Source organism: Lagenorhynchus albirostris, chromosome 2, assembly GCF_949774975.1.
Source record: "Lagenorhynchus albirostris chromosome 2, mLagAlb1.1, whole genome shotgun sequence".
In the NCBI taxonomy this organism is placed as follows: Eukaryota; Metazoa; Chordata; class Mammalia; order Artiodactyla; family Delphinidae; genus Lagenorhynchus; species Lagenorhynchus albirostris.
Window position 1 is genome coordinate 35,538,079 of NC_083096.1, and position 12,585 is coordinate 35,550,663.

Consider the following 12,585-nt stretch of genomic DNA (forward strand, 5'->3'; position numbering starts at 1 on the left):
CCACCAGAGCTGGAAAGGCCAAAGGTGACTCTCCTATGCTCAAATGAAATTCTAGAAGAATTAAGATTAAAAGACAGTTCTAAGATCAAGTAGGGACCTGGGGGAAGAGCTAGAATTAGAGTATACTTTGTCTGATTCTGAATCCATATTTTCCCCACAATGCCATGCTTTATTTTCTACCATCTTTCCCACCTTCTGAATGCTAGGTAAAATGTCCTGGAAGATTGGGTTTTATTTGAGATCTTGAGACTTGGGCTTTAGATTCCAAGGCGGGTTGTCTTTTTTACCTCTGCCAATAATTGCTTCCAGTGCCAAAGTCAGGTTTGGGCTGTGCTGGGTGAGTCAGTCTGCCAACCACCTAGAGCTGACAGACACAAGGCCTCACAGAGCTCCCCTCCTGCTTGGGAGGAGACCTTCAACTGGGGCAGGTAGGGAGGGGGCAGGACAATGGGGAAGGAAGAGGTAAGATCCGTTATGGGCAAGACACATGTAGTTCACGCGGGTCCAAAGCCTCTCAGGAGAGAGAGGGAGAACCAGAGGGGACAGAGATACCAAAGAAACCCAGTGATAAATCAACATGGGGTAAGATAACTCATGGGATTCCTTCATGAGGTTAGTGCCCCATTATCCAGAATCCCAAAGAAACAGAAATGTGAGAAGTCATGTGGATGAAGTTCAGTCACCTCAGCTAGCCTCTCCGTTAATGACTGTCTAGGTTCCAAAAGTACTGACTCATTCCTAACATTCTGAAGGGTTGAGACCACTACGACAAAGAGGATCCATTTCTCGTTAGCCTAGGCACACAGAAGGCACTCAAAAAATGCTGATGAATAAACGTCATTTGTTCTAGTGTCTACTGAGTTGACACTAGAACTCAGTTGACATTAGAACTAGTTGAACTGTTGGAAGGTCTCTTTTTTGGCTTCTACCCTATTACTGTAAGCTCTTTTAAAAAATTTTTTAAAAATACATTTACTTAGTTATTTATTTTTTGGTGCATTGGGTCTTTGTTGCTACACGTGGGCTTTCTCTAGTTGTGGGGAGCGGGGGCTACTCTTGTTGCGGTGAGCGGGGGCTACTCTTGTTGCGGTGCGCGGGCTTCTCATTGCAGTGGCTTCCCTTGTTGTGGAGCATGGGCTCTAGGCATGTGGGCTTCACTAGCTGCAGCACACGGGCTTAGTTGCTCTGCGGCATGTGGGATCTTCCTGAACCAGGGCTCGAACCCATGTCCGGCAGGCAGATTCTTAACCACTGTGCCACCAGGGAAGCCCCATGTAAGCTCTTTTTTAATATTTTGTTTCCCAGAAAATATATGGCTTAATGGAATTTGGGCAATGCTTTCAGTTACACTAACATTTATGAGTACCTAATAGGCATGGGGCAAGCAAAACTTTGTTAAAACAAAGGTATTGTTTCCAAGAAGTCAGTGCAGATCCAAGGGTCTGTTTTTTGGCTCTAGTTTTCCTATCTGTTACACTGGGGCAGTAACTATTAAAAGTGACGCACTGTAGAATGTTCTCTGTGAATGGATGAGCAGATGCTGCCTTTCCCTTTCAGAGAAAAATGACTACCCTTGTTCTTCCAAGCACAGTTCGGACTTTACAGTGGTGTGCTAGCCTCTCCTCCCTCCCAGGGCAGCCTAACACATTCTCACTTTGGAACAAAGGATGGCCTGAAGCAGCTGGAAGAGATAGAAACAATATGCTTTAAAAAACATACCAGGGTATAGCTTACAAAGTGCTTTCAGATAACCTGATACCTTAGGCAGGATGTGGCATTTTCTCCATTTGACAGATGCAAAAGCTGGGGCTCTTTCTACCTCCCCTTCCTATGGGAAGTAGGAAATGATTTATAACTGCATCTATTGGGCAGCCTGTGGCTCCCAGCCCTTCTAGAGGGCATTACAGCAGCTGTCCAGAGGCAAGAGGGCCGGGTACCTAAAGAAGGGCCACTGGCCACGTCTGATTAAACACTGAAAGCCCTAAGACCACTCTTCTCTGATTCAGATTTATGCATCCAGGCCAGCTTTTTGTCCCCACAATAGCTATTTCCAGAATAAGGGAAAGACACCAAATGCCACTGAAGCTCAAGTCATAGGCACAACAAAACCACTGCAGAGATTAACCTGAACCTGAAACCGAAGCTGAATGAGCTCTAAGGTGCTCACACCTCATCTCCACACCTAGTGTCCTGACCCGAAAAGTCTGAACCATAAAGACGTCTTCTCTTCTCACCACCCTCTCCTTCCCTCACCAGTCTGACCTGACCTGGAGGCTGCATTTCCTTCCACCAACCTTACAACCTTGAAACTTGGGGGCTATTTCAGGGCAGCCATTGAAACCTGAGGTATTTCTACTTGATAAGAAGCCTGAACAGCATGCAAAACACTCAAGGTGAGAGTTCTGTATTTTTTAACCCTTGACCTCTTTGGGCAGCTTGAGGGGAGGAGGGAACAGGTTAAGAAATGTGCACAGCCTATATTGGGGCCACCCATGCAAAGGTACATTAAATATTAACTACTCCCTGAAACCAGTCAAGCCTTGGAGGAGAGTAAATAAATGGCGTGTGGAACTCTGGTATCTGGAGGGGGTGGGGTGGGAAGAGGCCTCCAGCTCCACTCCTGTTTGGCTTCTCTGTACCATCTGAACAGACCCAAGGCCCCCTTATCACCCTCTTCCCGTGACCCCATTCCTATATCCTCCAAGAGCTGAGCTCTCTCCCCAGTGGTCAAAGAGGTTTCCTGTTTCTCTTAGACTGGGTGCCTCTGCTTTTTGCTGACCACCCAAAATGTGCCTTGGGCTGGAGAACATCCTAAGGAAAAGGCCAAGAAGACTAAAAGTTGCACTGTGTGTGTATCCCTCTCCACAAGCACATGGGCAATTTTCTGTTTGTGTTTAAGCAATGATATAATCGCCTCTTTCACCAGTGGGTTTAAGGGAGAGGGTGGGTGGAAATATCACCTGCACAGAAGAACTTTGCTTGACACTGCAGCTTACCTTTATTGCTGACGAGGTCGCCATGTATGGCAGCCCTCAGTCAGTGAGCTTGGCGGGCTGGTTCTGTGGTGTGGGCTGAGCTAAATAAAGCCTAAAGCTTCAGTTGCTAGGACGAAACCCAATATATTCACTCAGGGCTTGTGTGCCAGGCCCTGGGATCCTGGCACTGGGTCTTCCCACTTCCCTCTTTCTGGAAGCAGGAGGAAAAGGGGAGAAGTTAGGGACCAGAGTGTTAATCCCCACAAGCTGGATGGCGGAGAGCTGACTTGCTACTCTGACTTGACTTCTACACCCAGCGTCCTTGTGCAGGGAATCTGGGCACACAGACTGCCAACTGGGACACCCGAAGGAAGTCAAAGCAAAACCACAACACTGGTCTGGTTCTCCTCTCTGGACTCTGCCACACTGCTTTGGCCTGAGCCCCACTCGGAATTCCTACTAGACTCAACATGTTACCGTGAAATATTAATGTAGGTGAGGCCCCGGCACAGTTGAGTAGCTTCCTGTTTGCCAATCCCTGTGTCTATTCACAGGCAAAGTCAGAAATTTAATGAAGCTGAACTCAAATAGGCTTGACTTTGCAACTAGACTATCCATGGGTTTTCCGAAGATGAGCTGGTAGCCTGAGCTGGCATTTTCCCAATGTAACCAAATCTCACACACCCTTACAAAAACATAGCACAGCTCACACCTTACACACCCATCCACAAAGAGCTCCATTATCACACTACCATTACTGAACACACACACACACACACACACACACACACACACACACACACACTGCACCCTTCATTTAAATAACAATAGACATTGAGTTCATAAAGCCATGAGAAATTTGCCTGTTAGAATGGAAAACCAAAGCACTTTTCTTCCCCAGGCGATTTTCCATTTTAACCTCCTCTAACAATTCTCTTCCAAAATCACAGTGCAACTTCAATGATTCAGAGATGGAAATTTCTAAAACAAATCTGTTTTCTTGTTGTCAGCACAATATGCTCATCCAACCTAAACAGGCAGATGGAAAAAAAAAATGTGTCTCAGCCTGGGTCTCCACTAAAACACTCCAATCTCAAGAAGCTACCAACTCACTCTGATCCCGTACTGGACACAGGGAGTTGAGGAACAGAGAGGAAAGACCCCCACCTGGTGTATAAAGGGCTCCCCCCTTGCTGCAGAATAAGCAATAGTTAGTTGGTTAGGAATTAACTCACCTTCACTGGGCGGGGGGCTGAAGCGAGGAAAGGAATACCCTTATATTTCAAAGGGCAGAGACGGAGACAGAGACTGCTTCCCCTGCTTCCCACTGTTTTCTTCTTTTGACCTCTCCCTGACTTACCTAGACAGGTAAAATCTTCATCCGCGCTGCCTCACCCCACCCTGGCAACTGACACTCAGCCAATCCCAGCCCTCCCTCCCTACTTCTCATTCCAGCTGTTTATCCAGGGAGGGCGTGGGAGGGGATGGCGCAGGGCGGTGCTGCTCTCACTTAGCCAATCGTCTCTTGCTCTCCCTTCCTCGTTGAGAGCCAATAATGAGCCTTTAATAATAGAGGAGGGCTGGAAGGAGGGGGACCGGTTTGGGCTGAGACTGGACGGAAGGAGAGTCGGCATGTTATTTAAAAAAATATATTGTTATAAAGAAACACAGTCCACTAGGCAGTATGCTTTTCCGTGTGTCTGTTTGAAACTTGATTTTCTATCTATAACTGCCTTCTTCCTCTCGAAGTATTCCCCTGAGTTCTGCAAGTTAAAATCCTTTGTGGCCAGTTTTGCTACTCGCTTTTTTAGCTTTTCAGAGTCACTGTCATCCTCAAGCTTTTTCCTAGCGGCTCATAATCCTAGCAACTCCACTCAGGACCACAGAAAAAAGGCGTCTAAGGCAAGAGATGCTGGCACTGAGACAACCATTGCCCTACAGTTTGCCAACGACCTTCTTGGCCTCATTTACTCCTGGGGGAAATAAAACCATTTTCTCCCCCAAGAGGTCCCTGTTCTGATGAAAAAGCGACTGGACAGCCTTGAGGGAGGGAACATGCGTGCTGTCATTTGGGTCTCTGGTCCCTTTTAGCTGTGCATGGAAGGTAGCAATGAAGATTAAGAAATAAAAACAAAAGAAGCTACCAACCAGTTTAGCAACTCCTATCTCCTTCCAGTAGCCGATTTCTGGCACCTGTAAGTTAAAACAACCAGAAGAGAGTAAGGAGAAGAGAGTAGTTGGAAGAACCCAAGGCTTTCAGGAAGGAATCTTCCTCCAGGAATGGAAGCCACTTTTACCAGATGTGCCTTTTGCTTGGAAGCTGGTTTTTCCTGGATATATGTTATCCTCAATACCAGAGGGCAGAAAGAAAAATTAAAATCAAGGCACATAGTAATTGCCAACATTTATTAAGCTCTTGCTATGCACTGGGAATTGTGCTGTGCTAAGCATTTTCATGCATCATTTCATTTACTCTTTATCTGAACTTCAGGATGTAGGCACTATTAATATACAAATTTTACAAAGAGGTTAAATAACTTGCTCAAGATCTTGTAGCTATGATGTGGCAGAGCAGGGATTTCAACTCAGGCAGTTTGACATCAAGCTTGCCATCTATCAGTATGAGGCCAATCAGCCTCTATTTTGGAGAAAAATCCCAAGTAGGAAACATGAAATACACAGATAATGTGCAGGTCTAATTCTAATAACTAGATTTATCCTGTCTTGTCTCATTTCTGTCTTGTAGCTATTCATGTCTTTTTTTTTTTTTTTTTTTTTTTTTTGCGGTACGCGGGCCTCTCACTGTTGTGGCCTCTCCCGTTGCGGGGCGCAGGCTCAGCGGCCATGGCTCACGGGCCCAGCCGCTCCGCGGCATGTGGGATCTTCCCGGACCGGGGCACGAACCCATGTCCCCTGCATCGGCAGGTGGACTCTTAACCACTGCGCCACCAGGGAAGCCCTATTCATGTCTTTTATAACAAGATGACACATGGCTTTCATCTTTTCTCTGTGTGGTCTCTGCAATGTGATCATTGCAGAAGTGCAGTGACCCTGGGGCTTAGGTACAGAAGAGGTAGGGCAGGACTAGTGAGGAGAAAGGAGGTTTGAGGAGGCCTGGAATAATTCAGCACCCTGTCAGCGGCATGTGGATAACAGAACTGATTGAACATTTAAGGAGGATGACCTCTCTTCCTGATGTGTCATTCAAACATGTATGATGTCATAATACTAACAAAACAGGAAGCTACGAATCAGAAGTTCAATGCAACTAGTGTTACACCCATGGATGGAGTCACTGAAGTTGATCAAGCTTCATAGGTGTGTGATTTGAACATTTGCTAAAAAAATGAATTGACTTGTGAGCATTAACCTCAGAGATGAGAGGAGGCACAGTCTTGTTTGTGAACAGTTTTTCTGTTTATAATAAAAGTAGAATAATTAGGAAGGGCCCCTATCTTTTCCCAGGTAGTAGTAGGGACATAGACAAAATGATCTTTCTGTTACTCTTCCCTTTTTTTTTTTTTTTTTTTTTTTTTTTGTGGTACGCGGGCCTCTCACTGTTGTGACCTCTCCCGTTGCGGAGCACAGGCTCCGGACGCGCAGGCTCAGCAGCCATGGCTCACGGGCCCAGCCACTCCGCGGCATGTGGGATCTTCCCAGACCGGGGCACGAACCCGTGTCCCCTGCATCGGCAGGCGGACTCTCAACCACTGCACCACCAGGGAAGCTCCTCTTTCCTTTTCTTAACATCTCTTTTTGAAAATTATGAAATATTTCAGATATTCTGGCATAAAACACCACTGTACCTAATACCCAGTTCAAGAAATAGAACATTAACATTACAGTTCAAGCTGCTAACAAACTTTGCTCCCCACTCCTTCCTGTCTCCTCAAAACAGACATACACCCCCAACTGAAATAAATCACTATTCTGAATTTGGTGTTTTTCATTCTCTATATCTTTAAATGTTTTGCTTGGAATCTTTCTTCGTTTTGATTTGCTTTCTTTATTTTTGGCTTGGAGAAATACCAAGTCTCAGGACTTCCCTGGTGGCGCAGTGGTTAAGAATCCGCCTGCCAATGCAGGGGACACGGGTTCGAGCCCTGGTCCGGGAAGATCCCACATGCCCCGGAGCATCTAAGCCTGCACGCCACAACTACTGAGCCTGCGCTCTAGAGCCCGCGAGCCACAACTACTGAAGCCCGTGTGCCTAGAGCCCGTGATCTGCTTCAAGAGAAGCCACCGCAATGAGAAGCTGCGCACCACAGCAAAGAGTAGCCCCCGCTCGCTGCAACTAGAGAAAGCCCGCATACAGCAGTGAAGACCCAACACAGCCAAAAATAAATAAATAAATTTACTAAGAAAGAAAGAAATACCAAGTCTCTTAGTTCCAAGAGAATTGAGAAGGAGGTCTGGACCAGGGGAAAGAGGATTTCCCAAGTCAGAAACCTGAGAGACTAAGGCTCCCTGGTTGATGTAGATCATCATTTGAGGAGCAGTGTGTGTTGTTGCTCTTTGTATATGAATTCCTATTTGATGACCTGACTGTGGAATCTAATTACAGTCCAGCCCACCTGACTCATCTGTGTCCTCACTCCTTCTCCATCCTTGCATGCTGTTGTGGTGCAGTCATCTTCTCGACTGTCCGAAACTAGTTTATTTCCTTTCTCAGTACCACCTCTCCATTGAGGCAACTCACTTCCCCTACACACAAACACACACACACCACCTTAAAACCAAAATATACCACAGTCATTGGTCAATCTTTCCTCTTTGGGCCCCTTATAAAGTTGGACTCTCTGCAAAATACAGTGGACCTCCACTCTAACCATTCATGATACTTATTCATTCATATTACAGTCACATCCTAGCCGTGCTTTTCTTCTCCTTTTCCTCTCCAAAGGAAAAATGAAGTTACTTTGAACATGTATTATCACCAGCCCTAGGAAATGCTGGGTACCCACTATGTTCATGGTGTAGGGCATGGTACTCCATGCTGGGTCTCTGAATGTACTTCTGTTGGGGAGAGGGAAGGTTTTATTCTTCGAGTAGTAAGTAGCGAGAACTTGCTTTAAAGAGAGAACAGTTGGGAAAGGATTCAGACGAGGATGGTTATAACTTGGCTATAAACTGTGGAATTGATAGGCCAGATTAAGAGATCAAATAGATCAGCAAGTTCTCACCAAACTAATATTAGTGTTAAGCCTAAACTAATTAGATGGGAACTAAAGGGTGTAATTAAGTGGATTTGGATGAAGTTCTGAAATGACTTAATCATTAAGTAGTTGCTGGGAGTAGCTTTTTTTCTCCCTTTTTTTCTTTTTTGAGAGCAGTGTTGGCCCACCTACCATAAAAATTTAGAGGATTCAGTAGTCCTTTTCTTCCCAGTGTTAATGAAAGTCTGAGGGGAGGGCTGAGATCATCTAGTAGCATCAGTGGGTTTTGTAAGGAATGCCAAATCTTAACATGTTCAAAATGGAACCCGTCTTACCTCTGGCCTCTCTCCTCTATCCCCATGCCAGCTAAGTGCAGCCCCCAGACTCAATACTTCACAGCAATCCTCCCATAGCTCCTGTGAGATCACTCTCATAACTGTCTCTGGCTCTTCATCCTCTCTACTCTGATCAGGACTTCACTATTTGTAGGATCACAGACCACTGAGGATGGAAGAAACTACAGAAGTTCCTTGTTTCACATTTTTCGTTTTATAGAGGCACATCTGAATTGTCATTCCTCTCCTTAAAATACTTTGAGGTATTTTCATAGCATTCAGGATGAAATTCAAAGTCCCTATAAGACATAAAAAAACCTTCATAAACTGGGCCTATGTGCATTTCCCCACCACGTATTCATCCATATTCTTTACTACAGTCACATCTAATTTTTCTGAAACTGTCATGCTTTCATGCTACTGGGCTGCACCCTTTGCTTGGACCCATTCCCACCCTGTTCTCCTGGCTTAGTCTTAGCCTTCCTTCAAGGTTCAGCCCAAGCACCACCTTTTGGAATAGGATGTTAGGTGCTGCTTCACTGTAATCTCTTAACACAATGAACATATCTCTAGATTTAACCCACTAGGATGTAATCGTCCTCTTTCTCTCCCTGAAAAATTTGAATTCATGAAGGGCACCAAATTTTTCTATGTATAATTCTTCTATTATATTATAGTAGTTATATATTAATGTCAAAACTGATGATAAACTTTTGGGAAACTGAAGTCTTTTATTTAACAAACTTGTCCTAAAAAATTCATTTTTTGGAGATAGCGTTGGTAGATAACCCATCTACTGCTACAGTTTTACTTATTGTTTTTTCCCCAAATCTTGTCCCTTGACATACTATTAAACTGTGAGTAACTCTTAAAAGTAGTAGGCATTGGCTCATCAGGACTGTTTCAGAGGTTTTTGACTTTTTGATGTTATGAATATACCTATGAGTCTGAGATATTATGAAAGCCCCCAATTGACGATAATTTACATTGCAATAACTTAAAACGCATCTGGCAATGGGCTGACTGATTTCAATTATCTTTCTTAACATGCTTCTAACATTCTTTATGTTCTTTATTTATTATTATCGATGTCTGTATTGAAACATTGTTTAATAAATGAGAAATATCAAGTTTAATAGTATTTACAAAGAACTGTAGCTTATAGCAAATATTCAATACTGGAAAATATTAGGGAACATAAATGGACAATATTTGGATCTCCCAGCAAGCTCCTCATAGCTCTACACAAAGTCATTTGTTGAAATTGCCAATTCAAGAATATATTTTGCTTCTCAAACTTGTTATTTCTTGGAACACTTGTCATAGAATTTGCATTAAGTATACTATGAGTATAATATATTAATATTTATTTTATTCATTGTTAGCAGTATACAGAACCATGGAATACATACTTATATTATAGTAACAGTTATAAGCCAGACAGATGGATTAGACTGTAACCATTTCCCTCCTATCTGCTAGTATCTAGGTACCCAGAAATGTAAACTTTAACCTTCTACTCCACATGTCAGAATTTCCTGCTCTTGCTTTTTTTTTTTATCATTGGATTCCTTCAAATCACTAACATCTCTTGTTGATCACACAACAAGAAGACTGACACCACGAATCAATCAAGATGGCAGAGTATGAGGATGTGGGACTCCCCTCCCCTCATGAACACATCAAAAATACATGTACATGTGGAGCAATTCTCTCTGAAAACTAACTGTAAACTTGCAGAAAGACTTCTGTACAAACAAGGCTGTAAGAAAGATCCACACAAAATCAGATAGGAAGGAAAGAAAAGTGATCAGGTTGGGACCTGTGCCCCTGGAAGGGGACTCAGAGGAAAAGGGAGATTACACGGGCAGAGACCCACACTGGGGAGTAAGTGGTTTGAGCCACAGATTGGGCACCCCACTCCTGGGGTCCTACACAAGGGAGATGAGCCCCTTCGTTGGTCAGAGGACCACTGGGACTAACAGGAGGGCTGAGGGAAGCCTGAACTTTGCCCTTGAGGAGTGCATGCATGCTGGCTTGTCCCCAAGGCAGAGTAGAGAGGTTGGATTGAAGACTCCTCTAGTGGCTGCTGGGTTTCCCCTGACCACCTCTGCATGTGCCCCAGTCTGAGTCAAGTAAATGGTCCAGTCTCACTTACTCCATGTTGTAGCTCGGCACTGGATCTAGGGCTGCTGTGACCAGAGAAGAATTTCGGCCGTGGGACACAGAGGCAATGGAGTCCCAGAGTGTCATCTGGGTGTGGTGGTGGTGGCCATTGTTGGCATGTGCTCAAGCAGTGCCTCAGAAGAGACCCAGAACTCTGATGGTGGCCAGTCCACCACAGCTTACATCCTGATACACACGAAGAATCCATGTGGGTCCCACCTGCCCTGCAGTGTGGCTCCACAACAGGGTGGGGGCAGTGATCAGCTGTGGGGAAAAAGTGTACTTCACAGTAATACAGTAATAGTAGGGGACTTTAACACTCCACTTAAGTCAATGGACAGATCATCCAGACAGAAAATCAATAAGGCAACAGTGGTCTTAAATGACACAGTAGACCAGTTGGTCTTAGTATATATCTACAGGACATTCCATCCACAAACAGCAGAATACACATTCTTTCCAAGTGCACATGGAAAGTTCTCCAGGATGCATCACATTCTAGGCCACAAAACAAGTCTCAATAAATTTAAGAGAATAGAAATTATATCAAGCATTTTTTTTCTGATCACAATATATAAAACTAGAAATCAATTACAGAAAGAAAAATAGGAAAAGCACGAACACGTGGAGACTAAACAACATGCTACTTAAAAAACCAGTGGGTCAATGAATATATCAAAGAGGAATCAGAACATCCTCCAAGACAAATGAAAATGGAAACACAACTTTCCAAAATCTATGGGATGCAGCAAAATCAGTTCTAAAAGGGAGGTTTAGAGTGATACAAGCCTTCCTCAAGAAACAAGAAAAATCTCAAATAAACAAATAACCTACCATCTAAAGGAATTAGAAAAAGAAGAAAAAATAAAGCCCAAAGTAAACATAAGGAAGGAAATCATAAAGATCAGAGAAGAAATAACTAAAATAGAGACCCCCCCCCAAAACAATAGAAAAAATCAGTGAAACTAAGACCTGTTTTTTTTGAAAAGATAAAATTGATAAACCTCTAGCCAGGCTCACCAAGAAGAAAAGAGAGAAGACCCAAATAAAATAAGAAGTGAAAGAGGAGAAATAACTGATACCACAGAGATACAAAAAAATCATAAGAGAATACTATGAATTGTTATATACCAACAAATTGAACAACCTAAAAGAAATGGACAAATTTCTAGAAACATATAACGTGACAAGACTGAATCAAGAAGAAACAGACAATTTGAACAGAATGACTACTAGTAGTAAAATTGAATTTATAACCAAGAAAACTCCCAGCAAACAAAAGTCCAGGACTGGATGACTTCAGAGGGGGGATTCTACCAAACATATAAAGAAGAGCTCATACCTATCCTTCTCAAACTATTCCAAAATATTGAAGACAATGGAACACTCCCAAATTCATTCTACGAGGCCACCATTACCCTGATACCAAAACCAGGCAAAGACACTACAAAAAAGAAAGTTACAGGCCAATATCTCTGATGAATATAGATATTGAAATCCTCAACAAAATATTTGCAAACCAAATCCAACAATATATAAGAGGATCATACACTACGATCAAGTGGGATTTATTCCAGGGTCACAAGCATGGACAAGATTCACAAATCAATCAATGTGATTCACCATATTAACAAAAGTAAGAATGAAAATCACATGATCATCTCAATAGATGCAGAAAAAGCATTTGACAAAATTCAACATCCATTAATGATAAAAACTTTCATCAATGTTGGTATAGAGGGAACATATCTCAAGGCCATTTATGACAAACGCACAGCTAACATCATACTCCACAGTGAAAAGCTGACAGCTTTTCTTCTAAATTCAGGAACAAGACAAAGATGCCCACTCTCACCAATTTTATTGGAAGTCCTAGCCACAGCAATCAGACAAGAAAAAGAAATAAAAGGAATCCAAATTGGAGAGAAGAAGTAAAACTGTCACCATTTGCCA

The 12,585-nt window shown here is 43.3% G+C and overlaps 1 protein-coding gene across 6 annotated transcripts in view; it reads right to left on the reverse strand.

Annotated features, from left to right (window-relative positions):
• C2H1orf116 (chromosome 2 C1orf116 homolog) overlaps positions 1-12,585 on the reverse strand; it is a 37,639-nt gene that overhangs the window by 7,509 nt on the left and 17,545 nt on the right. For 2 of the 6 annotated variants that reach the window (XM_060130228.1, XM_060130184.1), the window contains exons 1-2: positions 4,211-4,346; positions 2,997-3,186 (exon numbers count right to left, since the gene is read on the reverse strand). The exons of 1 other annotated variant lie outside the window; for it this stretch is intronic. In XM_060130228.1, the coding sequence (XP_059986211.1) occupies positions 2,997-3,020 (24 nt within the window). In that variant the 5' untranslated portion in view covers positions 3,021-3,186; positions 4,211-4,346. Of the gene's footprint in view, positions 1-2,996; positions 3,187-4,210; positions 4,360-12,585 lie in introns of those variants that run through there. 3 more of the 6 variants (XM_060130208.1, XM_060130238.1, XM_060130191.1) reach the window with 3 other exon arrangements.